Source organism: Xenopus tropicalis, chromosome 3 (genome assembly GCF_000004195.4).
Source record: "Xenopus tropicalis strain Nigerian chromosome 3, UCB_Xtro_10.0, whole genome shotgun sequence".
NCBI lineage: Eukaryota > Metazoa > Chordata > Amphibia > Anura > Pipidae > Xenopus > Xenopus tropicalis.
The window spans coordinates 77,696,210-77,723,666 of record NC_030679.2 but is presented as its reverse complement, the minus strand read 5'-3'; the positions used below and the strand labels follow the sequence as shown (position 1 = coordinate 77,723,666).

General features: G+C 37.5%; 1 protein-coding gene across 5 annotated transcripts in view; it reads right to left on the bottom strand.

Moving 5' to 3' along the window:
- Positions 1–27,457, bottom strand: part of reln (reelin) — a 258,716-nt gene that overhangs the window by 19,381 nt on the left and 211,878 nt on the right. For all 5 annotated transcript variants that reach the window (XM_031897689.1, XM_012958659.3, XM_012958660.3 and 2 more), the window contains 17 exon segments: positions 26,943–27,045; positions 25,450–25,679; positions 24,150–24,370; positions 23,184–23,331; positions 21,199–21,457; positions 19,222–19,471; positions 17,162–17,330; positions 13,696–13,836; positions 13,032–13,209; positions 9,918–10,111; positions 8,309–8,565; positions 7,584–7,738; positions 5,954–6,168; positions 5,046–5,223; positions 4,267–4,442; positions 3,001–3,104; positions 633–875 (listed from right to left, as the gene is read on the bottom strand). In XM_031897689.1, coding sequence (XP_031753549.1) covers positions 633–875; positions 3,001–3,104; positions 4,267–4,442; positions 5,046–5,223; positions 5,954–6,168; positions 7,584–7,738; positions 8,309–8,565; positions 9,918–10,111; positions 13,032–13,209; positions 13,696–13,836; positions 17,162–17,330; positions 19,222–19,471; positions 21,199–21,457; positions 23,184–23,331; positions 24,150–24,370; positions 25,450–25,679; positions 26,943–27,045 — 3,221 coding nt within the window.

Sequence of the window (27,457 nt, the reverse complement as noted above, 5' to 3'; positions counted from 1 at the left end):
AAGGAACATCACAATTCAAATTATTTTAGAAGTAGTTCCCAAACTGTGGGGCTGGCATCACTGTGGGAACCTGGATCAGTGGATGAGGGGGCTCATATTGAAGGCCAATTAGGATGCAATTTGGGAAGAATTCCTATTTGCTTTCCCAGATAGTAAGATAGAAAGTTTAGCACAAGGTCAAATTATACTGCTCTGTATATTGTTCCGGCAATATACAGAACAGTGTATGTTGACCAGTTGTGGTCAATAGCAGATAGAGCAAAGTTTACATATATTTGTAACCTTGTCATGAGCTAAACTGGCTTTATTATAGGTGTGGGGACTTAAAAGGAAAAATGTAACAGCCACTACGTTATAGTGTGAACTATGAAGCAATGTGTGATAATATCCATCATTTGGTTTCCTGAGAAAAACACAACTGTAAAATGTCACATCTGTCATTTGTAAAGACTAGCAGCTGGGGGACCAAAGTTTGCATATTTATACCAAAAGCTCTGTCTGACTATTCATGCTACTGACTGCATCTAGTCACTAGGGCAACATTCCCCCCAGATTGAATAATAATATTTTATAATCAATATTGTATATTAACGATTTGTTATGTAGCAACAATACATAGAAATATATCCTACCATCATCAAATGTGTCTACGAGCTGGCTGGGGTTTATCTCTGCCCCTCCAATTAATATATTGTCAAGTGCCCATTGAGAACGCTCTTGTCCTAACACCACTAGGCCATTGCTGACAGTGAAAGGCTGCCACCAACGCAAGCGAGTTGTGTTTGTTTGGGCATTCTCGGGGAGGAGTATGTAGTCATAGCGCACTGACATGTATTTCTGGTAATCCATTTCATGCAGCAATGTCCAAGTAATTCCTAGAGAGAAGACATATGGAATCAAAACCTCAGCTTTCAGCAAAGTCATTCATTTAATCTATTTAATATATATATTTCTCAATATATTTATGTACTACTAAATATGTCCATTATAAGGTCATGTACTACATAAGGGGCAGCCCCACACCACCTGAGGCTTTAACAAAAGAATACTTGGAACATTTGTTAATATAAAAATATATCTTGTTTATTACAGAAACAGTACAAAAAAAGTCTGTATGATACAGGTATAGGAACTGTTATCCAGAATGCTCAACACCTAGGGGCACATTTACTAAGCCACGAACGGGCCGAATGCGTCCGATTGCGTTTTTTTCGTAATGATCGGTATTTTGCGATTTTTTTCGGAAAAATGTCGCGACTTTTTCGTTACTAATACGATTTGTGCGAAAAAACGCGAGTTTTTCGTAGCCATTCCGAGTTGCGCAAAATCTGGTGCTTTTTTCGTAGCGTTAAAACTTGCGCGAAACGTCACACCTTTTAAGTTTTAACACTACGAAAAAGGCACAACTTTTCGCGCAAGTTTTAACGCTACGAAAAAATCGGCAGATTTTGCGCAACTTTCGGAAAAAGTCGCAAAATGTTCATTTTCAAATCGGAATTTTTCCAATTCGGTTCAGATTCGTGTCTTAGTAAATGTGCCCCCTAGGGTTTTCTTTGCACTGGATCACCATAGTTTATGTCTATTACAAATCATTTCACTAACTAAACCCAATAAGGATGAATTATTTCTTAGTTAAGATAAAATACAAGGTACTGTCTTATTATTACAGAGAAAAAAGAAATCATATTTATACAATATTTATACAAAAATGTGAATTATTTGATTAAAATGGACTTTGTAGGAGATGGTCTTCCCGTAATTCAAAGCTTTTTGGTAACGGGTTCCATTCCTGTACCATTGGTACCACAATACTTGCCGTATATGTGTAAGCAGAAACAAATCAGTGGTCAGGTGTCAGGTACTATGCATTTTTCAACAATTAAGGTTTGCAAGGTACAAAAAAATCAGAGGTATTATCCATACTATGTATGCTTTTTTCATTTGTCTTTTGTAAAAGTAGAATGTTCATGTAGTGTAGTTTTTACTACAACTTATTAACTATATATTCAATGAGCTTTTTTTGTAATATTTACACATTTGCCAACTGCTATATTTAGGGTCCTAGTTGGTGTGGAGCTGTGCCACACGCTGCGGTGCGCATGCTAATAAATACCGGTTTAATATTTAAGACAACATACTTTTTCTAATGGCTACAGAATTCTAATGGAACTCATTATACCTTTATACAGGGATTTACAGAGACTTATTTGAATACTTACTATATATAATACTGACATATTCTTGCAACACTACAGAGATTATATGTCATTCATGCAAAGTGGAGCTGGCAGTCTAAGGTCACTATCACAGTCACACACACACACACACACACAATAGGGTCAGTTTCATAAGCCAATTACTCATGTACTCTGGTGTCATACAGTTGTGATCTCGCAATGCCCCCATCTCTTTTTACAAGGTCACACAAGTACTCTACTATTCGTCTTCCTCCACAGTGTAAATTATGTATACCATGGGCGTTGCCATACAAAATGTAACCATTATATTATATTAAATTATGACTGTAAGTACATTGTAAAAATGCAATTTCGACTGCAAATTGACATTTTTTTTTATCCACAGTGCAGGGTTCCTCCCACAATCCAAGTGTGAATGTGTCTGTGTGTGGATTTGCGCCCCCACATGCACAGTTGCTGGTGAACATTTTTACAAAATGGACAAGGATTGCTAAATTTCTGGTGCTCGCAGTTAAAATAAAATTTGAGACCATGCGCTACAATCGCAAAAAAAAAAAAATTTGATACTGTTCTATCCAAACTCTTTTTACAAGCAATTTAATGTGAAGTGCCCAAATGGTGATATATTGAAACTTTTAATGCCCTATTATTGTGATTTACTGTTAGCTCGCAACTGGACAGCTGCCAAGGTTATGAGTCCATAGAAACAAACAAGTACCATAAACACATGAATATATCAACAGTCTTATAAAAACACAAACTGACAAGTCTCTTAATTCATTAGAACGAATACGAGACCTACCTCCATCAATGGAGTAATCTAAAAGCACACCTTCTTTTCTACATACTGGTTTGCGGCAAGATGTCATGTTTTCGCTGCCAATTCTTGCCCAGTACTGCACAAACCTAAACAACCAAAAGGTATGTTACTATACAATGCAAAGTGTCTTATAAATATAAGAGATGTGAGATTGTTGCCATGTAGTTCTGAATTTACAATACAAGACATAACTTTATAATCTGTTATTAAAATATATTGTGGCAATTGGTAAAATGAAACAAAAAACAAAGTAATTACTGGGCTTTAACACTTTTTAACATTAAATACTTTTGTATTCATAAATAATGCAAATTATTTCTATGTAAACTTTTTACCATGACCTATAATGTCCCAAGGCATTTCCACGGCACTATGTTGACCTTAAATAGAAATGTCTTGTTCTTGCCTTGGATAAGTCAGGCAAAAATCAATTAATGGTATGGGTGCCATTACAGGACTCTTGCAGCAACAGGTCCATGAGTTTTTAGTCTCAGGCTTTGGCAGTATATAACAGAAACAGACTCAGCAGAGTAGTATTAGCCAAAGCGCTGCCTAGGCACACCCTCATTTCTCATCCCACTGTGAACTCCAAATTATGGCAGCTATAGATACAGGTCCTTAATCCAAATTTAATCAATGCAACTAAAAGCAAGAATCCCAGGGAAGTTGAGCAAAGATAGGGGGTGCCTGTCTTGATGCATACTATATCAAAACAGGGCAGGGTGCAAATTACAAAATGGGGCCCAATCTGGCATATTTTGCACTTTCCTCCCTGCCTAGGCAAAGAAGAATTGTTGTAGGCCTGTCTCTCAAAGTGTAGCACTGAGACATGCACACCAATGAATACAAGTATGCCTACATTAAGGAATGCTGTATTTATATGAGTGGGCGGGGGGGTGCCCCCAACCTGTCCCCCAAGCTTGCATGTCATTCAAATGTCATGGAGTGCCAGCAGCACAGGGCTGCCTTGTGTTCTGTGCACCTTCCCCCAGATTTTGAAGAGTGCAGCCAGACCCTGGTTAGAAGTGCTCTTTGAGCCCCTTAGTGCTCTTGCAATTCTGTCTTCTGTTTCTCTTGTTTTATAAATAAATATAAAACTGCTGTGTCTTTTAAGGGGCAAAGCAAACTGAGAAGTATGTTGTCAAAGTGCAAAGCCTTATAATATTAAGGACAATATGATGTCAGTAACTAATTCTAAGAAGTTAAAAATAAGGTTGTTATATAGTTTAGTAGAGAGATGTGACATACTTTGCCCCCCTTAGATCCAGGTCTTGGGTGATGGTTTGTCTTACTGCAGAAGCACCAAAGTACAGAGCCATGTCTTCAGCCAGGACCCCACAATCTGTGCAAGTCTTTCCTCCATCAACAGACAGCCAGAAATCAGATCTTATTTCCTCAGAATCAAAACGCTCCTTCAGAAATGTCTGCAAATTGTGTTGTAGTTTAGCATAATCAGCAAACATACACATAGAATACACATTATAGTAAGTGCAGGTAGCTGATATAACTGGACAGTACAGAGGAATGGTCTAGTAACCTTACTTGATCTAAATGAGGCAGATAAAAACAGGTACTCTGGATAAATAAAGATCACAATCTTTATCAGCAATATTTTTATATGTAGTATTATTTACAGCACAATGTATTCTTAAACCACCGCACATGTGCATATAGCTTTGAAATATGTTAGTACTTTATCCTAAGGCATAGGGCTATATATTTAAATGTGTAAAAAAAATATTTGAACTTGCCATTTTAAGCTGCTTTTAGCAGCTGCTGATTCAGGTTTTGTACAGCTGCCTAGCTAGAAGATTTATAGAAGATGCATACATTATTTTACTTACTATGCTGGTTTCTAAGCAAGTTTACTAGACTTCTGCCAGTGCCTTACCAGTATTTGGGTATATACCAGCAAATGAGTATAGGTTGAGTGGAATTCAGAATTATGTGTCAATTTCTTCTAAATCTGGAGAGCACCTAGATATTACAAGGTATATAATAAAATGTATGCAGCATTTTATACAAACCTTAAGATTGTGTGTCAGGTAACAGTTTGGACCAGAGTATCCTGAGTCACAGATACATTGTTCTCTCAAGCAATCTCCATGGCCATTACAGTTGTCCAGACATCCGGGTCCAATGTAGAAGTTATCAATTGCCCACTGCATATCTGAATACTTCTGGTAAAACCTAAATCTGACAGGACTGCAAATATAGAGATGGAATTTTACAAAGTGGCACCATTACAATGAAAATGGTAGAAGAACAGAATTGAAGAAAATCACTGTACTCCATAGCTTTGTATCCATCTAGCACTGCCAGGACCGCACTTCTGTGTAGTGAAAAGACCAGGAGACTGGCAGTCTGTAGATTCTGGCAAATGCCAGAGGTGCTGCTGTAAGATGCAATAGACAGCCACTATTTATTGGGTTTGTAGGGGGCTGTTTGGGCCTCTGTGTACTTGAACTGGTATAGCCTATTTTGAATACTTTTTTAAGTCTGAACTTGAACAAGCTGTAAGCAGGATTCAATGGATTTCTATCTAGCATACTTTCAAACAAAACAGTATTTTTTCATTAACAAATTTGCATTCATATTACCTCATGTATTATCTAAAATATGCAATAAAAAATAGTTTTTCGCCATGTAAGGCTATATTTAAGGAGTAAGGTTGGGGAGGAGGAAAAAGGGTGGGAGTGTTTTTCAATGATTACCTAAACCAGTGTTTTTTTGCCACTTTTTTTAAAGAGCCTTTTTTGACATTTAGTATTCTGCTTGGTATTAAATGAGCCTTTATGTCTCATTCGGTGCCATAGTAACAAATATCTGTATTTCTTGTAGTTTTGTACAATACACTTTCATACAGCAGCAAGTTATTTCAGGTACACAGAAAGGAAGTCGAAATCAGAAGCCTTAGTTGGATATTATAACTTACTTGCCAATGAGACTGTCAGGCAGTGTGTAAGTCACACGTTTCCATCCCTTAGCTGGGAAAAATACTGATGGCTGGGAAACAGTACCAGAGCATTTTGGGTCTGCTGGCAAACACTGGGGCACTAAGTAAGTCCAGCTTACACCAAAATCAGTGGAATATTGTACATGAACTTGGTTTTGTACATTCTTCTCTGAGCTGCGGCAACCAACGGCAATCTGTAAAATCAAACAAAAAACCCTCGGAAATCATTTTGGGCTTTTTGCTCACATGAACTCAGGTTTTAAAAATAAAGCAAGGTAAGTAAAGCATATGACTTCACTATTTATCTCCTTGTAGTCTTAAAGAACTGGTAACACCATGGAGCGAAAATATAAATTATTTTACAGTTAAAGTTTGTATCTGTCCAACCAGTACCTACATATAAACTATTTCTTAGGAACAAATACCATTTTTATATGAGAATGTTTTTCATTTTGCAGTCCTGCAGAGAGCCCTTAATGACTTCTTTTACTCTCTGGTTAGACATTAAACCATTCTGTTCTACAGAGCTTATCTATTATTTGCTAAGTAAGAATGTGCCCTGTTGCCACGTTTCAGATTGAAAGGCTGCCAACATGGCTACAGAGCTGTCCATTTATATAAACTATATTTGATCCTCTGACCACAGTCAGCGCCAGATTTTAAGGAGCTTAGAGTGGACTTTACTGCCTGAATAGGAGTTGCATGTATTCCTAGATAGTATGTTACTTTAACGTTCAAACTATTTCAAACAAATGTGTAATTTTCTACAGCACTATATGATTAGTCATAATAGTCAATGTGTGAGAGCAGTTAATTGTCCCTAGTGGAAACTCACATTTGAGCTTTCTAATTTATTCATAGATTTCAGCTTTAGCACAGGAAGGGAACACTCAGGGGGAGATTTATTAAGACACGAACGCTCCAAGCGTATTTTTGCCGGATTTTCTTGCGCAACTTTTTCGTACGCATGCACAACTTTTTGCGCGAAAAATTTGGAAAGCTTCTGCCGCTGTTAACAATCGTTCTGTATGAAAATTGCGTGACTTTCGGATTGCCAATACGATATTATCGTGACTAATACGATTTTTTCGTAAGCATTTTCGTGATATTTGTGATCTTCAGAAATTATTAGTATCCAATCCGAATTTTTCCCATTCGGGATTCGCACTCGTGTTTTAATGAATTGGCCCCTCAGTGTCACTCTGGTGATAAGATTAAAGGAGAATCAGTGAAGAAGTCAGCGGGTCACTTAGGACTGCTTATCAACTCTGCCTTTTGCGACAATGGTTTGAACTGCCCATGTACACAGGACTCTAGATAAATGTTTACATATTATTGATGTTTGGCTACTCTCTTCCACCTTACTATATAATAGCACCCTGCATACCACATTAACAGAAAATATGTCCTTATTATTCTAAGTGTCCCACATTCCTGTAACATATGGACAAATGCAGTGGTGTAAATGCAGTGGGGCTAAATGGCTGTGGATACATTTCATTTGCCAAAATCTGCCAGGTGATGTAGAGAAATAGCCATGGTAACAAATAATGCTTATACTTTTATAACTACATTTATTTTGTGTGCATTCCCTGCATAATGAATTCACCTTAAACTGCATGATCCATCCTTCAGCTGGAGTAAGGTCGTGTGTAACTGTGTACACTTCTCTGCCATCGTGACTCCCACATATCATAACACCATCAGGCGAATCACAGAATCGCTCAATACTGCAATCATCATGGAAAAGCCAATGTTTATTAACTGGAAGACAAAGGAAACACTCATTGTAATCACATATCTAATTTAAAAGTAAATACATGTTGAAATCTTGATGGTATTTTATGAATTATTTTAAAGATAAATACCAGTACAAAACTAAGTTTCAATAGTATGGAACAACATTTCCAGACTCCAACCAATCAAGCTTACAGGTCAGGCATCTACCATTGCTTAATATACAGTATACTAGCCCCTCTAAGCTACACAGTGGCCAATAAGTTCCTCAGGCTTTTGGGCTGGGATATTGCACTTCTTCCCTATGCCATTTCTGCTATTACCATGGCTATATATATCTGCACCACTTGCATTCAATAACATGTATAGCTGTCAGAAGCATGGACATATGGGGGCTAAAATCGTATAATATATAAAAAATAAAGTGTGACATGCTTCAAGTTAATAACTCAAAATAATACCCCACGAGCACACAAAAAGGGTCACTAAAGGATAGGGCACAGCTTTATTGCTGGTCTGAGCAATAAGCCTAGGTAATTTTTTCTATTTTTATTGGAAATCCAGAAACTGGGCTTTGTGATCTTGGGGGCATTGTACCTGTGGTTTTGTCTTCACTAAACATTTCGAAAGATATTCTTCCGGTGGGGCCTGAATCAGCAGGTGTGCGTTCATGCTGCGGCAGTGGCGCACTGCTGAATGTATCTAACATCACTGTGCTCTGATCTGCAGAGCCAGAAATCAGCACATTGTCAATCGCCCAATCATTCTGGTCCAGTCCGTCGTGTTTTGGTTGCCACCAGCGGAAACGAGTTCCCACTGTCTTGGCACTAGCAGGCAAAAGAATATTCACAAAACTGCAGAGAGACAGAAATATGTTAAAAAGGTACAGTCAGGCCAATGGCACCCCTGACAATTCAAGATGATCTGCTTCTATCCACTCTCTGCTGTAAGTGCAGTGACAGGCATGGCATTGGCCCCACACGAAAGCGAATTTAGCATGCATTTTTGTACTAATAACACATTACTAAATAAATGGAACAAAGAATTATATGCCAGTTTGACTACATTTAAAACATTTACTCAAAGTAAAAATATTCATCTATAACTCTATAATTACAGTTTTATCATTTTCATGAAGGGATAGACACCCTAAAAAAATTCTGTATGGGTTTTATTTTTTAAACTAACCTATTCTATTTGGTTTCATTTCATGTCAGTAATGATTACAGATATTAATTGCTAGGTTGTTAGAGAATGAGTAATCTATATTAACATTAAGGCCACATGGGAAATAAAGCAAAAATCAAATCCTCCTATTTGTAAGAAAAAAAGCACCTAGGGGTCTCTATCAATCAGTATTGAAAAGCTGGGACTATTAATGTACCCACAGCTTCCATCTGAAAGTCATTTCCTCCATCATTCATTAAGGTCTCTGCTGTCCACCATATATTTCATCTCAGTAAATGACCGACAGGCCTCCTGCCTAATGGTTTTTCCCATTCTACTACATTGATCTGCTAAATCCCCCTCTGGAAAGGCCATTAGTCTTTTGGTCTACATAGACATCAGCTGCTCCCTGGTGCTACGCATATGTTCTATACATATTTTCTATCAATCTTACACTGTAGTTCCATAAAGACACTTTTGAGACTCCAAAAACTGAATAAAGAACCTAGAAAAAAAGGGGAAGAGAGACAATTTTTGTTGATTCTAAGGACATCTTCCCTAGAGCATCGCCTCTATTAGGCATTAAAGGACTGTGCTTTTCAATAGATGCTTACATTGCATGCATCCAATAATACGAAAGCATCTGCACAGCTGTACCACATAAAAGTAGAATGTGCAGAGAAGGAATGTTTTGTTCATAAAATAATTTATCCCAACTTGTAAAAAGGCCAAACATCTACTTGAAGGTGTATAGCTTAGAAGAGAGATGATTTATATGATAAAACATATTAAATAATGAGGGCCCTTTCTGCAGTACTCTTTCACAGTGATAAATATATTCTTAAATATTACCACAAAATAGGTCAATCCAAATGTGCATCTCTACTATTTATTCTCTTATAAAACCTCTCTCATCCTATGTAATCATGGAGGACTTGGTTTCTAAATGTCTTCTGACAGCTTATAAACTTATAAGCTTCCATTTACCTGTTTTCAATGAAACAATATCTTTGGCAAATGATTTACTTGGGATACGTACCCAGGTTTGCTGTACTGATCATAAAAGATTTCCATCAAAAGAAACCAATTAATACCCCCATTCACAGAATACTCAAGGAGGACGCCTTGATTACGGCTGTGAGGTATTATGAGGCATCCGTACATGAAGTAAAATTGAACAAACTCAGCATTAGTGAGATTCAAATCCACAGAAACTAACAAACGGCTGCATCCCTGTAACAGGAAACCAAAAGCACATTTTTAGTTTAAAAACAAAAGGGCATACATTAAAGTATGTATGAGCAATATTATTATTTAATGGAAATAATAAAAATGATATTCTTATTTGGTGCCTTTCACACATTCTCTATTAACAGTAGTTCTGTAAAGCCACTTTTTAGCACTAAAAAATAAAAAGCAAAAAAAAAAAAGAAAGAAAACAAAAAAACTAAATTAAAAACGTAAAAGAAAAATAATTGAACATCTTCCATAGACAGCCCTAGAGCACCCATGTATTGGATATAATGGGACAAGACATTTCAACAGATGCTTGTACAGGTATGGGATCCATTACCTGGAAACCCGTTATCCAGAAAGCTCCGAATTACGGAAAGCCCGTCTCCCATAGACTACATTTTAATCAAATAATTCAGATTTTTAAAATTGATTTAATTTTTCTCTGTAAAAATAAAACAATGCTTTGTATTTGATCCCAACTAAGATATAATTAATCCTTACTGGATGCAAAATAATCCTATTGGGTTTAATTAATGTTGTATTGATTTTTTAGTACTTAAAGGAGAAGGAAAGGCAAAGTCACTTGGGGGTGCCAAAATGTTAGGCACCCCCAAGTGACTTTAATCGCTTACCTTGTACCCCGGGCTGGTGCCCCTGTTAGTAGAAAACAGCACCAGCCCGGGGTAGCTGCAGCGATGGCTTCCTCCTTCCTGCTTTCTTTTCCTAAAATGCCAGCGGTCAGCGCATGCGCAGTAGAGTGAAAAGCTGACTTCTCTGCTCCACTTCTCTGCTCCACTCTACTGCGCATGCGCGCTCGAGAAAGAGGAAGCGCTGCAAGAAGATCCAAATTACGGAAAGACCCCTTATCCAGAATACCCTTGGTCCCGAGCATTCTGGATAATGGGTCCTATACCTGTACTTACAATGCTAGTTACACATGCAGCCTTTTCTGCTCACACATATGAACTAATGTATAAGTGTAGGACACTCCTTTCATTGATATCTTCTGTTAGTTTTAAATTGTATTTTACAGGCATAAATATCTAATAACATAAACAACACACAGCAATAATGAATGAATTTAATTTAGTTAACAAGTCATATAGTACTGATAAAATGTTGGTTAATTAAAGAGGAACAAACAACATTTATTAAACATGTTCGGAAAGCGTTCTGGCTTTGAAACATAGCAATGGTCTAGAGGTAATTGTTAAGGCAGTTGTGACAACTTGATGAATGCTGGGTGCTGGGTAGGTGATAGTGATGGATTGCTGACACCACATATGTGCACAAAGCTCAGATCTATGCTGTACCTCACTGATAGATGTGATGCTAATTTGTTCCCCTCTTCTAAACAGAGTCTCAGGGATTTGTTAGCTTAGCATGGTTAGTAGCTAAATTGGGCTGTCCTTGACCAGGCAGCACTTGCTGAACTATGAATACTGCATGTTCCCTGTTTATTTATTTTTAGTTGAACATTTTGAAGGCTGCGTGATCTTTGAAAAATGTAGTAGCAGTTGCTGTAGAAGATCAATTATTAAGGGTAATAATAGGGAGTAAGATGATCACATTGCACTCTGACAGATGTTCCTGGAATAATGATTATTTGCTTTTACACACCCACCTTTAGGTACATACACAACGCAGTATCATACCTTCACATACCTTCAGACATAAACGCATACAAGACCAACAGACTTATACACCACGTACACCACTATTCAGGGCACTATTTAAACCCCAACCAACTTCATCAGGTTACCGAACAACAAATACTACACTGACATTTTGTTCTCTACTATATTTTTATTCCAAAGCACAAAAACTCAAACTTGGTGGGCTCTCATAGCAGGGCAGGTTACAAAGTATGAAAATGGCGGTCGCTTGTTTCTGTTTTTTTTGTGTTTTCAACCCACAATGTTTGTAAATGACTCTTTTAGTGTCCTGACAGAAAACTCTTAGGACAGCAGCACACAGTCCTTTTGACAACATTGGAAAATAGCTCATATGAGTGTCTTAACGAGGTGCACTAGTGTCATCCAACTTACCTAATCATCCTGAAACTATTCTCCCTGGCAGAATAGGTCAAATTGAAATACTAATGCAAACAGCAATTTGTAATTTTTTCTTAATATTGTATTTATAATGGTAAACAGTGTCACAAAATCAAGTTTGGCTATTAGTACTTTGAAATGAGAATATAACAAAATGCCTGAGTAGCATTTAATAAAATTAGAGTTTATCTATATATCTATTAGAAGATGAAATTAACTTGAAAATATTTGGAATTAATTGGAAAAATATATCCATGCCACATAGTTCAAGATAGTTGCATTCAGCTGAATGAATTTAGGCACTTACATGAGACACAGTGTTTTATAATATGCTCAGAATAAAGCTTCCCATTCCAAGCATTGGGCCATTAGCCATACCTAAGAGTCTTATCCTATGACAACTTATGATGACTGGGAGGTAATTTAACTTTACGATTATACGTTTATTCTAATAGTTCTCAAATATGCTATATATTTTCATTTTTCCGAGATGAGCTGGAATGCTTTTCTATCTCACATAGACTATTTATAATACACAGTCATAATAATGGTCTCAGCCTATCCTGGTCATAAATGTATTATGAGGACCTTTGGCTTATTTTTCAAGTAAGCAACTGTCCAACAGAGTTGTGCCCATCCATGCTAGTTACTGAACATGATTAGTAGTTTTGGCATGTCCTTATATGAAGTTATTATAAAACACCTTTATTTATACATATACAGTACATGATGCATTTTCATTTGGAAATTGTTCAAACGGCTTTTCTCCATTCTCCATCATCAGAACTGAATTCATTATAAAACCTGTGCAAGAACAATGTAAGAAATATCAAAACAGACAACGAGTAAATTATCTTACTAACCCCACTGAAGTGAAGAGCCATCCCAGAGGCCACAGCACCACATACACTGCTAAGCTTTCCTCCATTTACAGTCAGCCAGTTGTGGCTGGATGGAGCTCGGTTAAATGTGTCCTTCAGTTGTGTTGGGAGAGACAGCTCTGGTTCATCACAATAAATTCCTCCCCAGTTGTCATCACACCTGCACACCAAACATTATTGTATAGCTTATTAGAAAGTGAAAAAGAGCCTTCAGATTTCTCAGTTATAATACACAAACTTTCTGCACACATCGACCTGCCACCTCCTTCTTCTTGGTGTTACATCAGACCTGTTTCTGTAGTACCCTAGGTTTGTCAGTTTAGGAATTCCATCCCACCACTTCATTCCTTCATATTGCCAGTTAAGCATACACCTCCTCGTTGATACTACCGTATGACATAATTTATAAATTAACTGGAATACACCATATATATAGGTTTGTAACCTCATTGAATATTACTGTATACTTTCTGTCCCTGTACTGAAGGTGACTGTGACCTGATGCTGTTTATATAGAAGATGTACACTGAGTTAACATAAAGGTTTGGTGTAAGACATGTCAACAACACATGAATGTTACCAACAGGAGTAATATTGTAGCTGTTAATTTACTTCATTATAATGCATGACTTCCTGTTATACTTACACACAGGTTCCTTGAACACATCGCCCGTGGCCACTGCACATATCCACACATCCATCTCCAATATAGACATTGTCAATAGCCCATGTCTGCTGTTTGTCAAAAGGTGATGGTTGATTCCAACGAAATCGGGTAGCCTGAGACCTTCAAACAACCAGAAAGAGGCACCAATTAGCACAACACCGCCTTTAACAAAACTGAGGGGCAGATTTTGATTAGATTCCAAACTGAAGAAACCTTAATTACTTCTAGCAGTTCAACTTAAAGTCAGAAAAGTGTTAAACAAATTGACATGCATCAGGGTAGATCAATGTGTCAGCTAATCAAAATATGTTTGACTGCTATGTAGTGCTAGAGCTCAGCACCTATTAAATTAACTTTTAGTAGAAAGATGCTTTCTGTTCAGCTTTTTGTTCAGCAACTCTTTAGTTTGGAATTTTAGCAGCTATTTGGTTGTTAAGGTCCAAAATACCATAGCAACCAAACAGTGGTGTGAGTAAGACTTTGTTATATAAATATGAGAGGCCTGAATATATAGAAAAAGTAATAAAATATAACAATAAAATAGCATCCTTGAAGATAAACTGTGTATATGGCTTCCAGGGTCAGTGGCACCCATTTAAAAATTGGAAAGAGCTGGAAGGAGAAGGCAAATAATGAAAAAAAAATGAAGACCAATTGAAAAGTTACTAAGAATTGCTCATTCTTTAACATACTTCATGTTAATATGAAGGTAAACTACCCCTTTAATACAATGCAAGTTAATACAGGGATTGACAATTTGAAAAAAGATGTTAAATCTGAACCTATTGGTAACAGTGATTCACAAATACCTTTATCAACCCTCATATTTTTATATCCATAAAGGAACATTTTGTACAAATCCTGTGGCAAAATATGGTAACAAACACTAAACAGTAAATATTTGTTTTTTCTGTTTCCCTGTTTTACTAAGCACAAACGCAGAAGCAAACGTGCAGAAAGGAATAGCATGTGTAATGACTCCTTAAAAGCTGTAGGTGGCAGTGCCCACTCTGTTTTGCCACTGTTCCAGCACTATAAAGCAAAAAGGAGTAAAATGGCAAAATTATTTTGTAATAATATACTGGAGAAATATATTTTGTTAATCCTACGAATTAGTCCATTTTTAAAAATAAAATATATTAAGGCAGATACTTGCACAATATAGAATAAGACTAGCACAGCTTACATATTATCTGCTTTGCCAATAAAAAGAATCTTGATGAAACTGAAGACTGCCATGCTAGACTAAGCAATGTGTAAATGGGATGTCTTTGCTGAAAATGCTGTTATGCTGGAACAATTGTGTACTCTCAGATTACACCAGAAAGAAACTGGGGTCAGTAATTTTCTACAGGTTGTTCACCAGTTTATTGCCTCACTGAAACTACTCAGAGGATTCTTAACCTATAGGTTGGGACTCTGAAATAGGTCCCAGTGCTGTTTGCTTAGAGTGGGTACCCTTTAATAATGATTCCACAGTAGAAAATAGTAATTAAAATAACTAGTTCTAAACCAATATTAGGTTATAAAGCAAAACTGATGATTAATTTATTTAATGCTCAGATACATTTTATACACTCTGTGGTTTAACAATATAATAGCACTGGTGAGATGGGCCCAACACAACATAAGCATGCTCTACCTGCTGTCAGAATAACCAGAAATAATTATTATTATCTGAGACCAAGCCCCAAATCTTCCACTACCAAGGCAGACCGAATTGCCACAATATATGGGTATATAAAAGCCCCTCCTGCACTTGTCTGTACTGAACATTAAATGTTCTTAGATCATGTAGGGACCCATAGGGTTAATATACACCTATGGCTTTAAACCCCAGCATTTCCTCTGTCGTTACTGGGCAGAGGTCAATGTATCTAGTGTTCCATTAGATTACAGATACTGTATGTTCTGGTTTACCACAAAGAACCTTCTGGCACCCATTATTTTGTTTACTTTGCACACAGCCCAAGTAAGTTGTAGTTGCTCTACACCCCAAGGATATTTCCACAAAGCAGAAGCCCATCTGTTGTGTAGAGTCCTATGTACCCTGTGCTCTAAGGAAAGTCTAGTTGGTGCTACCTGGTTTAACCGCCAAATAGGGGATACAGTTACTACAGCTTATGCCCATCACGTGGCTTCTACTTGAGTTGGACGTGTTGTGATTGGACAAGTTTATGCTTCCAGTAAGATAATAGTTGAAACATATTAAAATTGTAGCATGGGCAAATGTGAAGATTAAAAAATAGGATATATATGTAGTCACTCTAAACTCTACTTCTTTTTTTTAATTCAGGCAAGTTTATTGAGAAGATTTTACAGCAGTTTCAGCATATATACATCACATTATGAAAGGACCTCTAGATGAATGCAAAAACGAATTAACCATGTTTTGACCTCAGCTCGCATTTCCATAGCCTATAAATGTATATCAAACACTTTACCCTCATGGTCTGAGACAGACCACAGAATAGAAAGCAATAAAAGCTTTGAATATAATATTATAATATTGCCCTTATCCAAAACAAAACAACTCCATTTCTGGAAACCTGGTCACCATGGGAGCTCTGTTCACTTTGAAGAACTAAGTTATAAAGGTGTTAAACAATGGTTTCACATCTTGAGACTCTCTTATCTATTACCCCCCTTTTTTCTTCTTTTTCTTTCTCCGAAAACACATTTATGTCTAACAGTTTCTCTGATTCATATCGACTCTGATGTGCTTTTTCTTTGTTTTTTACTCTGTTTATATTTTTTCCTTTTCCCCCTTTCCCTCAACCACATGGTATTTAAAGACCTACAGTGGAATTTTGAAATTAGCTACTGTACTGTTTAGCCTGACCACTAAAGGTGGAAATCAGAACCTAATACAGCTATTAATATATATGGACTTATCTCAATTTCTAAATAATTGTGATCTACTAATGTAATTGAAACTGCTGTAACCACAAGTTCTTTTTCTTTGTTATTATTCAAAACTAATAAAAATTTAAGTTACAAAACACACTGTTCACACAAAATGTTCTTCAAGTGTAGTTTTTGCAAATTGCTTCCTCAAGTAATGAGGTTGAAAAACACCCTGTAGAGTTCCAAATTCCTGAATACTGTAAGGTTGGATTTTCCATTGGCATCCAGTTATAATTGGAAAATATAATATCTTGGCCATTTGGCCAAGTTTTGTGTTAACTTAACTGGCTGTGTGTAAATGACTCCTTCTAACTGCCCTTCTAATTGGTCCAATTTTTTCCAGTGTAAAACGCTCCAGCTAGTGCTAATTATGGGCTGTTGCAAAAATGAATCTTGTTGCATGCAAATGTCACACTCCACTGACTGGCCATCGGGGTTCTGGCAAGTGGGTAACTAGAAATGTGCCACTAAATGGGCAGAATTTATTTTTAATCAGAGAAAATGTGAAGAGTTTGTAACATTTTTTCCTAAATCTCACCTGGTATAAGGAGGCAGTGGCAAAGTAAATCTGGTCCATTTGTTAAAAGTATCAGACACCAGTGCCCTCTGCAGCTGATAATTACTGCATTCTACGTTCGTTGGGAGGCAGTCTTTAAGTACTGGATTCCATGAAAGACCAAGATCCACAGAATATTCCAATTCAATTGCTACAATAAGTACAAAATAACCTAATATTAGATTTTTTGATATATTACAGTATATTTGGATTAAGGGTAAACAACATCCACAAAGATCCACAACATTATTTGCAAAAAGAAAAAACATTTTATGCAGATAATTCGTTTTAACTTTTATTCTAGTTTTGCTTTTCTTAAGGTGGCCATACACGGGCCAGTAGTAGCTGCTGATATCGGTCCCTGATTCGGAAGCTTATCAGCCCGTGTAGGGGCACAAACGTCAGGCCTGCCCGATTGACATCTGGCCTGGAATCGGCCAGATATCGATTGGCAGATTAAAAAATTTGCTCGGATCTAGGACCGCCTCAGCTCGTTGATGTGGTCCCTGAACCGATTGCGCCTATTACTGACGCTCTAATTCGATTGTTTGGCCCCAGGGCCAAACGGCCGAATTAGCCTGAATTCACCCAATATCCCCCATGCGTAGGCCAGGCGAGCGGATCTTTATGTGTATGGCCACATTAAGTGTCATGACTACTGCAGAAACTGCAGTATTACAATCATAGGTAAGAAGGAAAACAATATGAATAACCAAAGGTAATACAGGTATAGGATCTATAATTTGGAATGCTTGGGACCTAACGTTTTCCAGATAAGGGGTCTTTCCAGAAGTCTGCTAAAAAAATTAAAACTTTAAATCCCAATAGAATTGTTTTGTAATTCAGTTAAGTTACCATCAAGGTACTCCTTTATTATAACAGAGGAAAAAAAAAGAAAATCATTTTTAAAAATTTAGTTTAAAATGGACTTTTAATTCTAAGATTTTTGGATAATGGGTTTCTGGATAAGTTATCCCAAACCTGTAAACATGAGCAGTTATCTAGAAAAATACTGGCTTTCTGGTTAATATAAATGTTACCAGCCAGGGACCTTATCCTTTAGGGAATTCATGGAAGGCAATCAATTCCAAATAGTACAATTTCACAGTACAAATTAGAAAAGGGAGCTTTTATGTAGAAAAACCTCTTTAAATGGACAGTATACTACCATTTTCAATATTTTTCAATAAATAGGGCTTTTGCTAAACATACTTTTTCACCTTGTTTTAATTAGGAAATATCTATGGTGTTTTGTAAAGTAAAATCGGAATTGAAACGAAAGCCACATTTTAATCTTTGTTTGTACAAGCACGGTCAAAACAAATGACCAATCCACTGAGAAGACCCCTGTATTAAGCTATAGAAGGAAAAGGAAGTGGTTTGTTTATACAGAGGGCTTCTCAGTTGACTACTGATTTGTATTGACTGCTCATTTGACAGGAAGTAGAATATGACTTTACTTCCAGTTTCAGCTTTTGCCCTGTTTTATTTTGAAAGTTACTGGCATATTAATTGAACACTACAGTAATGTCATTGGTTTAAAGGGGAACTGTCACCCTAAGAAATAATTTCAAATCCTTTTCAATCACGTTAGTCAAACATAATAAACTTTACTTACACTATACAAATTATTTACATTTTGTTTCTTTCAGTCTTGGAATTTACAATCACAGCCAGAAGGCAGGTGCCATTTTGTGGACACTGTAATTGAGGAAAGTTTTGTATAACCCCAAAATCTTTTGTATGCGTCATCTAAGCAACATCTAGGAAGTGCTGAATGGAAGGTATAGGCATAGAGGCGGGGCAAGCAATATATGATTAACATATCAGATTTTAAAATATATTTATAACAAGTATGGATAATTTATTTATACATAAATACATTTATTTATACACTAATTTGTACAGCTTTTTATGTGTGGCTGTACGGTCCCCTCTACAAGGTTCAATAGACACTGACAACCACTTCTGACCACTTGTATAGATAAGACATTCCTGCACCATGTTTGCACAGATTATATTTGAGTACCTGATATCCTTACCATAACAAGAATCAGTAACTGAACATGAAGCTGCAAAGTCAATCTGCAAGAAGGAGTCCTCATTTACTACAATGTCTGTGGTCACAACATATCGAGTGCTTGCCTTCTCAATAAATACAAGGGCATCTCCACTAGATCCGCATACAGACATTTTTGTGCCTCCTGGATGGAGAAGCCACTTTTTGTTATCCAGACTGGAAAAGTCATCTTCAATGACAGTGTTACCAGAAACATTTCCACCAATAAGAATCTGCAGTAAGAGAAGTAGTGCTCTCATCATTTCATGAAAGTATTTTGAGGCTATTTATATACACAAACACACACACACCCAAACATACACACGAGCCCATATATTTGTCTGTGCCTGTTAGTTGCTTTCTCTGCTTTCTGTAAGACATCCTGAAGCTGTAAAGCACACTGCTTACCCCAGTATTGGCTTATACAGACTGCTTCTCTCTCCAACTCAGAAATATCTCATCATTACAGATATTTTCCTCTTGTTGATGCAGCAGAGCCATACAGTTTGCCCATTACAGAAAATACTTCTGATGTGATCTGAACCCCTGGCCGCATCTAAGCAACAAAGCCTTAAAGGACATGGCAACACCAAAAATAATATTTTGCCTAATAAAAGAAGCAACTTTCCAATACACATTCATTACATATTTGTAATGGGTATTTGTATATATAATTGCTATTAAAAGTAGTGTCTGCCTGTCCTTTCTATTCTCTGCCCTGGTAGCTCTGGTGTTTGAAACAATTTACCTAATACCAGCAGATTTTACAGACCTGCCTTGCTTGGAGGAACCTGGCACTTACAACATTGTTTAAAAAGTAACAGCCAGGAGTTCAGCAATTGCTGCTTTCTGTAGCAATTATATTTGCAAATAACTTTTAAAGCACTAATAATTTTTAATAAATTGATATTGTTTCTTTTATTAGACAAAAAATTATTTTTGGGGTTGACATGTCCTTTAACATAATATTTTTATTAATGCGCCAGCACAAAAATATGTAAATAATTCTTAGTAAAGTCTTACTCAGTTAAATTTGTAACAGAAACACTGAGAGAAAATAACAGCTAAGGTGCAAGGCCCACAGCTTGGGAACCACTGCCTTAAAGGAGAACTAAAACTTAAAAATAAATACAACTACAAATGCTGGGTTTTACATGCCGAACTTACCATTGGGTTAAGCAGCCCTAAAACTGTAATGATTACTGCCTTAAAAGCTGGATCTTGCTGTTAAGCTGTTAAGAAGCTAAGCGGTTGTCATTAGTGATGTCTGAGCTGGCTAAAACCCATTCAGGCTGGCAAATCATTCATTTCACTCATTAGAGGCTTGCAGGATGGCGGTGGGCTTAACTTTGCATGTCAGCACACTCCAATTATTCTTCCCACTTGTCTTCCAACTGCTCTTCTATATACTTGCACCTGCCCCAGTCCCTCCAGTGACACCAAAGATAGGGTGAGTTGGGCAGTGTTATATAAGGAACAGCGACTAACCAGGTTGGAAGGGGGCACGTTAAAAAATTAGGCTCATCAGTTGTAGAATTTGATGTATGTATGTATGTATGTATAACTTTATTTGATGCTACATATATCACAGTACCAAATGGTGAAAGCCTCAAAATAATGCAGAGGAAGGCAAAAGTGTATGAAAAAGCATTAGGGCATGAAAAAGATGCATTTTGTACTTGATGGGGCATTTAGTCATATCCTTTATAGCTGATTATTCAATTTTGATGCAGAATGGTTTCTGAGCTGCCACATAATATAAATCTGCATTAATTAATAATTAGTCTTGTATAAGGACTTCTTTATTCTACATACACTATATTCAGTATATTCAGCAGCACATAACATTTATTTGGAAGTGTGTGTTGGGTTTCTACTATAAGAGCTTTATGTTTCTCATCCAAAGACTATCCTATAACTTGGAACACAAATTGCCAGAAATAATTTTATTGCTTCTTACTTGATCAATGACCCATGGGCTATAGAAATGTCCATTCTCGGATGGCTGCCACCAGCGCAGACGAGTAGAGGGGGAGCGGGCCTTTAGAGGGATTTCCAGAGCAACATATCGCCCCACATTACTAGAATTACTAAAGTGAAACTCTTGTAAAACACTCCATGAAAGTCCACCATCTAATGAAAACTGAAGAAGGACAGGCTGGCTCCTGGGATCTGGAACAGCTTTCCCACATCCTAAGCGCATAAAGAACTGTACAAATCTAAAGGGAATTAGACAAGAGTAATATATATTTATGTAATTATATTGTCTACAAGGGATATATAAAGTATGTACCCCAAAAAAAAACATTTTTAAAGCATTTTTTTTTAGAAAACTAGGAAGAATCGCTGAAGTCAGCAAGTGTTATATGCTGGCTTTATCAATCTACAGATGATATATAAGACAAACAGATCTGTACATTTAAAATATACAATATATATTATAAAATATACATGGACCTAGTTACATGGACCAGTACAGACTGAAAAGGAAATCATTTATAACAGATTATTAGACCTTTTTGTGTTTTGTGCACTGGACTTTATTTTTTTGGTACTACTATGTCTGTGTCCATTTCTTTGTTTACAAAATAAACAGGCATATCCTGCCTTATGATAATAGGAGCCATGGAATCAAGATACCTTTATCCCCAGGCCAGGAAAGCATATGTTAGAATACTGGCAAACTCTAGAGCAGTGCTGTCCAACTGGCGGCCCGCGGGCCTCATGCGGCCCTCGACCCCCCTCTGTGTGGCCCCCCACCTCTCTGGCAGCTTTGATGACTTCATTTTGTGTTAGCTTTAAATGGTATCAGTACTGAAATTAAATGGCCCCCTGCATGGTTCTCACCTCAGATTCAGGCTGTAATCCCCCTGTATTGTTTAAAAATTTAATCCCCTGTGTTGTTCACACCTTTTAATCTCTGCATTGTTCCCCCCCTGCAGTGTTCACACCTCAGGCTCGGGCTGTAATCACTCACATTGTTCACCTCTTCACACCTCATTGTATGTACTGCCTGGCCTATGCTGCCTGTGTATAGGCAGCATAGGGTAGGCAGAATATGGCACATAGGTAGCATAGGGCAGGGAGGGTATGGCACAAACAGGCAGAATATGGCACACACAGGCAGCATAGGACAGGCAGAGTGCTGCCTGTGTGTGCCATACTCTGCCTGCCCTATGCTGCTTTTGTGTGCCATACTCTGCTTACCCTATGCTGCCTGTGGGAGGTGAACCTGGCAGGGGTTTGTTCTGGGAGTTTGTTAGCAGTTGGAAATAGCCATTAAATGGTCTCCAAGGTGTGTAATTTTATGCTGGGGGTTGCTGTGCTATCCACAGGGGAGGATGAGGCACAAGGATTTAAGAGTGTGTCTTAATATGACATAATATAATTCTTTAACATATGAATGATGGTTGATATCCCTGCAGTGACCATTGTGATAAAATGGGTGTGGTTTGAAGTGGGTGTGGTTTAAAATGGGGGAGTGGCCAAAACTAGCTTCCATTAGCGGCCCTCCACCATATATGCAAGAGAAATTCCGGCCCTTGGCACCGCAGAAGTTGGACAGCACTGCTCTAGAGCATTAGACTGTCCTTATCTAAAGGTTAAGGTAACCTGTTCATCTAGAGGTAAATGTAACCTGTTTACTCTGCATCCCACTAGCTCTCAGTCAATGTAGGAGAATGGACTGAGTGGGCAGCTAAAACTGATGAAGTTGCAGAAAAAAAAAAACGCATTAATTTACAGTTTACAGTTTAGGTTTTCAGCTGTAGCACCCACAGACCACATGCTCTGGTTTATTTATGATTGTCAGATTATTCTCCCAAAACAATGTACAATGCAGCAGAATACATTGGAGCTTTAAAAAACAAAAATTTTTAAAAATATTTAAAAGTTGGGAGATTATAGCAATTTAAAAAAAAATTATGAAAAATCATGAATTTTTACCGTGCCAAAGATAGATCTAAATCCCGAGTCACCAGCATTCGTAAACCTTCTTCATTGAAAAACAGGTTGTTCCCACTTGACAGGATGCCACATTTCCTGGATGTTTTCCCACCACTCACCAGCAAAAATCTATCTGATTCTAACTGACCTGAATAGATTTAAGGTGACAATAAAGTTAAATTGATATAAAGCACTTGCACAATCTTTGCACAGATAGTAGAATTCCCACTGTATTATGCACACCATTCTTACTGTCTGGTCTTTGGAACAAAATATCAAAAAGTCTGGAGGAGAATTAATCCTGTTATCCAAGAGGCAGTTCATCTGTAATGGAGAACTAAGGGTATGGTCAGACAAAGCGTATATCCACCTCTCTAAGCCCTGCGCTTTTCTGCCTGGCTGAGAGAAGCAGATCCGCTTCAGTACGCCGAGCACAGAGCAGATCGTCAGTCAGCCTGGAAAATGTTCACTTTCGAGTTTTCCAGGCTGACCTCCGATCCACACCACTCTGTATGTATTTGGAGTCTTAAAGCCTGCCAAAAAGTGGAAAAATTTGTATTAAATTGTATTAATCTTGTTTAGAGGTGCCATGGTTCCCTTGTAGCATCTGATATGCATATTAAATGACTGGTGCATATTAAACATTACTGAATCTCACATCACTTATGGTTGAAAGGGATAAGGGATTAGTCATACTGTTAGGGTAATCAACAATTCATAGAAAATTCAGATTCAGCATTTTAAAAGGATGCCTTAACATAGTTTGTACATTATTAATTTTTCAGAAAAAAAGCCAATTGGCTAGTTTAAGGGAGATAAATAGAAATCACTTTTAATTCATGTTTTTCTATATTGCAAAGCATAGTTCCCAAGGTAATGATCACACATCTAAAAATCCCTACTAAAATCCTCAGTGCAACACATATTATTACAGAGAGTATTTGTACTAAGCCAAGAAAACCTTACCCTCAAAATCATCCTTCAGAAAGTCTGGGTTTTTAGTGCTCACTTTACACGTGGGACCAGAGTAGCCTGGGTCACAGATACACTTTGTTCCATTGATACAACTTCCATGTCCATTACACATTTCTTCACATTGTGGGCCAATATAAATATTATCAATGGCCCATGTCACAGGCTGCATAGTGATGGGATAAAATCCTTGGTACCAGCGAAATCGAATTGATCTAGAAATGTACAGATACTCAAATAAGCTCAGACACCCACAGCAATTAAGAATACTGTTTATGCATTTTTATAAAATTAAGGACAGAAAGTCAACTTCCTCTGCAACCCCTACATGGCCAAGATAGACATATTAACAGTGTCTTCAGTTATGCCTTATGGTCTGGACTGGGATTCAAAACAGGCCCTGGCATTTCAAGTACACAGAGGCCCACACAGCCCACCAGCAGCCCAATAGATAGTGACTGTCTATGCAGCGCCAGATTTAAAATCCAGGCACCCTGAGGCCGCCCCCATTCATGCCCCCCCGGCCGCATGCGCAAACATCTCCCCCCCCCACGTGCGCTGTGCCGACGCAAGCGCGCATGCGAGCCCATTTAAACTACTATACGGAGCAGTGGGGAGAAGTCCCCATTGCTCCGTATGGCCGCAAAATGTCAAAATTTCACAGCGGTGAGGCGGCCTTTGTGGCCTCAGGCCTGTGTCTATGGCATCTTACAGCAGCACCTCTAGCATTTACCAAAATACACAGATTGCCAGTAAGGGTCTGATTTACTGGTCTATTTATAAGCTTTAAGTAAATGATTTGGTTATTGCAGACTTATGAGAATTAATAAAAAGAAATGAGACAGAATTAACAACATTTTTGCTGCAGTCCAATGGGAACAAGAGCTAAACTGGTATTACACTGTGGTCTGTAATACCTTGCTGTTAAAATGAAATGTATACAAATGTGTTATGTGTACCAGATTATTTTCTATTTTATAGCCCCAAAATCTGCAACCAGAGTGTAAAACCTAGCCAGTGTTGGACTGGGACCTCTGGGGCCCACCAAACCTTAGACCCTAGGCCCACTCTCCAAGCGATTTGTCCTTTCCTCGCCCAACCTCTTTATTCTCCTAGTCTCTTTTGTTTACATGCTAGCATCTATTCTTCCATCTATTTCTCCTCTTTGTTCCCATTCATAAATAGGAAGCAGGCCAAATGGTCAGAAGCAGGAGGGGCCACTGACACCTGGGCCCACTGGGAATTACCCTGGTGGGCCAGTCCGACACTGAACATAGCAATATTTACTACTTACCCACATAAACGCAGTTTCCCAAAGTTGATGACTTCACGTCTCCACCCTTGTGTAGTCCCTGCGTAGTAAGTGCTACTTGGGTGATGCTCAGTGGAACACAAAGAACTGATGTGGCTGCTGCTACTGTAGCACAAAGGCAGAAGCAAGTGCCATGTTGCACCAAAATCTCTTGAGAACTCCAGCTTCACAGGATCAGCAGAGGAGCTGTCACTGGTACACCCTACATTAATCTAGTACAAGGAAAACACATTTATTGTAAAACAATATATACCAGAACTTACATTTTATTCTAACATGCAGGGAAGTTATAAGAAACTATAAAACAAAGACCAAGAATGTCATACATAATGTACAGTTAAAAGATTTCTAAATATGATGGAATGAGTACTGTACTATACAATTAGTTTAAGGTAATGGTAGAAGAAAAGCTTTAAGTATCTCTAGTTCCAAACAGCAATATATTTGTATGAATCATAAAAAAATACTTAAAAGGTCAATTAAAGGAGAACTAAACCCCTCTGGATGTGTGTACTATTTTGAGATGGTCAGCTAAGCACAATACCATTTGACCCTTTCTGACCTTAAAATACCTTTGCCATTGCCTGTAGTCAGCCCTCGAATGAACTGCATTTCAAAAGCAGTGTTTATGTAGAGCTATCCCCGTCCCTGGCCGCACAGATCTTACTATCAAGAAGGCACATGCGTATTAGTCATTCTTCTTCCTCAAGCCCACACTTAGGGGCAGATGTATCAAAATGTTAGATTAGATCTTAATACATAAGATAAATGTGTAAATACATCTTAACACATGTTCTATTTATTCCTATCGGATTTTAAGAAGCGTTTTAATCAAAGGTTGAAAGATAGAGTTCACCAAAAGGTTGAAAGATAGAGTTCACCAAATGATAAATACGCTTCTAAAAATCCCATAGGAATGAATAGAATGTGGGTGAGTTCTTATATATAAGCTCTAAATTCACGCATTGATAAATCTGCCCCATAAATCTTTATGCAAATGACCTTGCCCTAGATGAACAGGAAGTACAGGGAAGAAAAATGGCGCCTGTGAAGAGCAGAGCTTGCAGAGACAAGAGAAGTGGGCTAAGAGTGAATCTGTGTAAGCACATGTTAAATCAATTCAGCTGTTTACTTGGGCACTTTTTAACTATGCAGAAGTGGTATTTGTAAAGAAAATGAGCTGAGGGTTTAGGTCTCCTTTAAAATCCATTCTACATTTAAAGTAAGGCTAATCACAAAAAAAAAAAAAAAATAGCCCACTGGCTAGTTCATGGTGTATTTATACATTTGTCTTCTGTTTCAATGTGTCAAGGAGAGACCAACTTGTTCAGCATTATTGGTGTGTGGATCTTGGAATACCCCTTTCCTGAAGTGTATGCTTTAACATGTGAAGATGAGACCTACAAAATGTGACTACATTTAGGTATTAGCTAATGGATTGTACATATTGTAATGAAGTGGGACTATGTTCCAACCTCAAATTGAATGATGGTGTTCTCATCCACGTCTAGATCTCTTGTAGTGATAGAATGTTCTCCAACTTCATTAGAAACAAACACCATTGCTGAATCTTCCTCCCTAATGATCAGACAATCATTTATTTTCATGAAAACCCTTTACATATACAAAACAATTAAACCGTGTAAAGGAAAGTAGTATAACAAAGCTAATGCAATTAAATATGTTGTTCTTTCTCAGTACCAGTATATTAAATCAAGCCTGATACAGTGATAAAGATACTTTTAATAATAATAAATATTATTGGAATCATGTTGTTCGGTAAAGGAATGAAAAGACAGGGCTTCAGGTAGATGGTGCTGGCGTTTCCACATACCAGTAATACATCCAATAAACACGAGAGCCAATACCTGAATGTTTTCCAGCAAACAGGGTGATCCCAGCTTTATTACAAGGTGATCTTGAAACTCCACTAATTATCAAACCTTTAGGGACCCAACAGGCCCTTGTTCTAAAATATATAAGTGTCTAT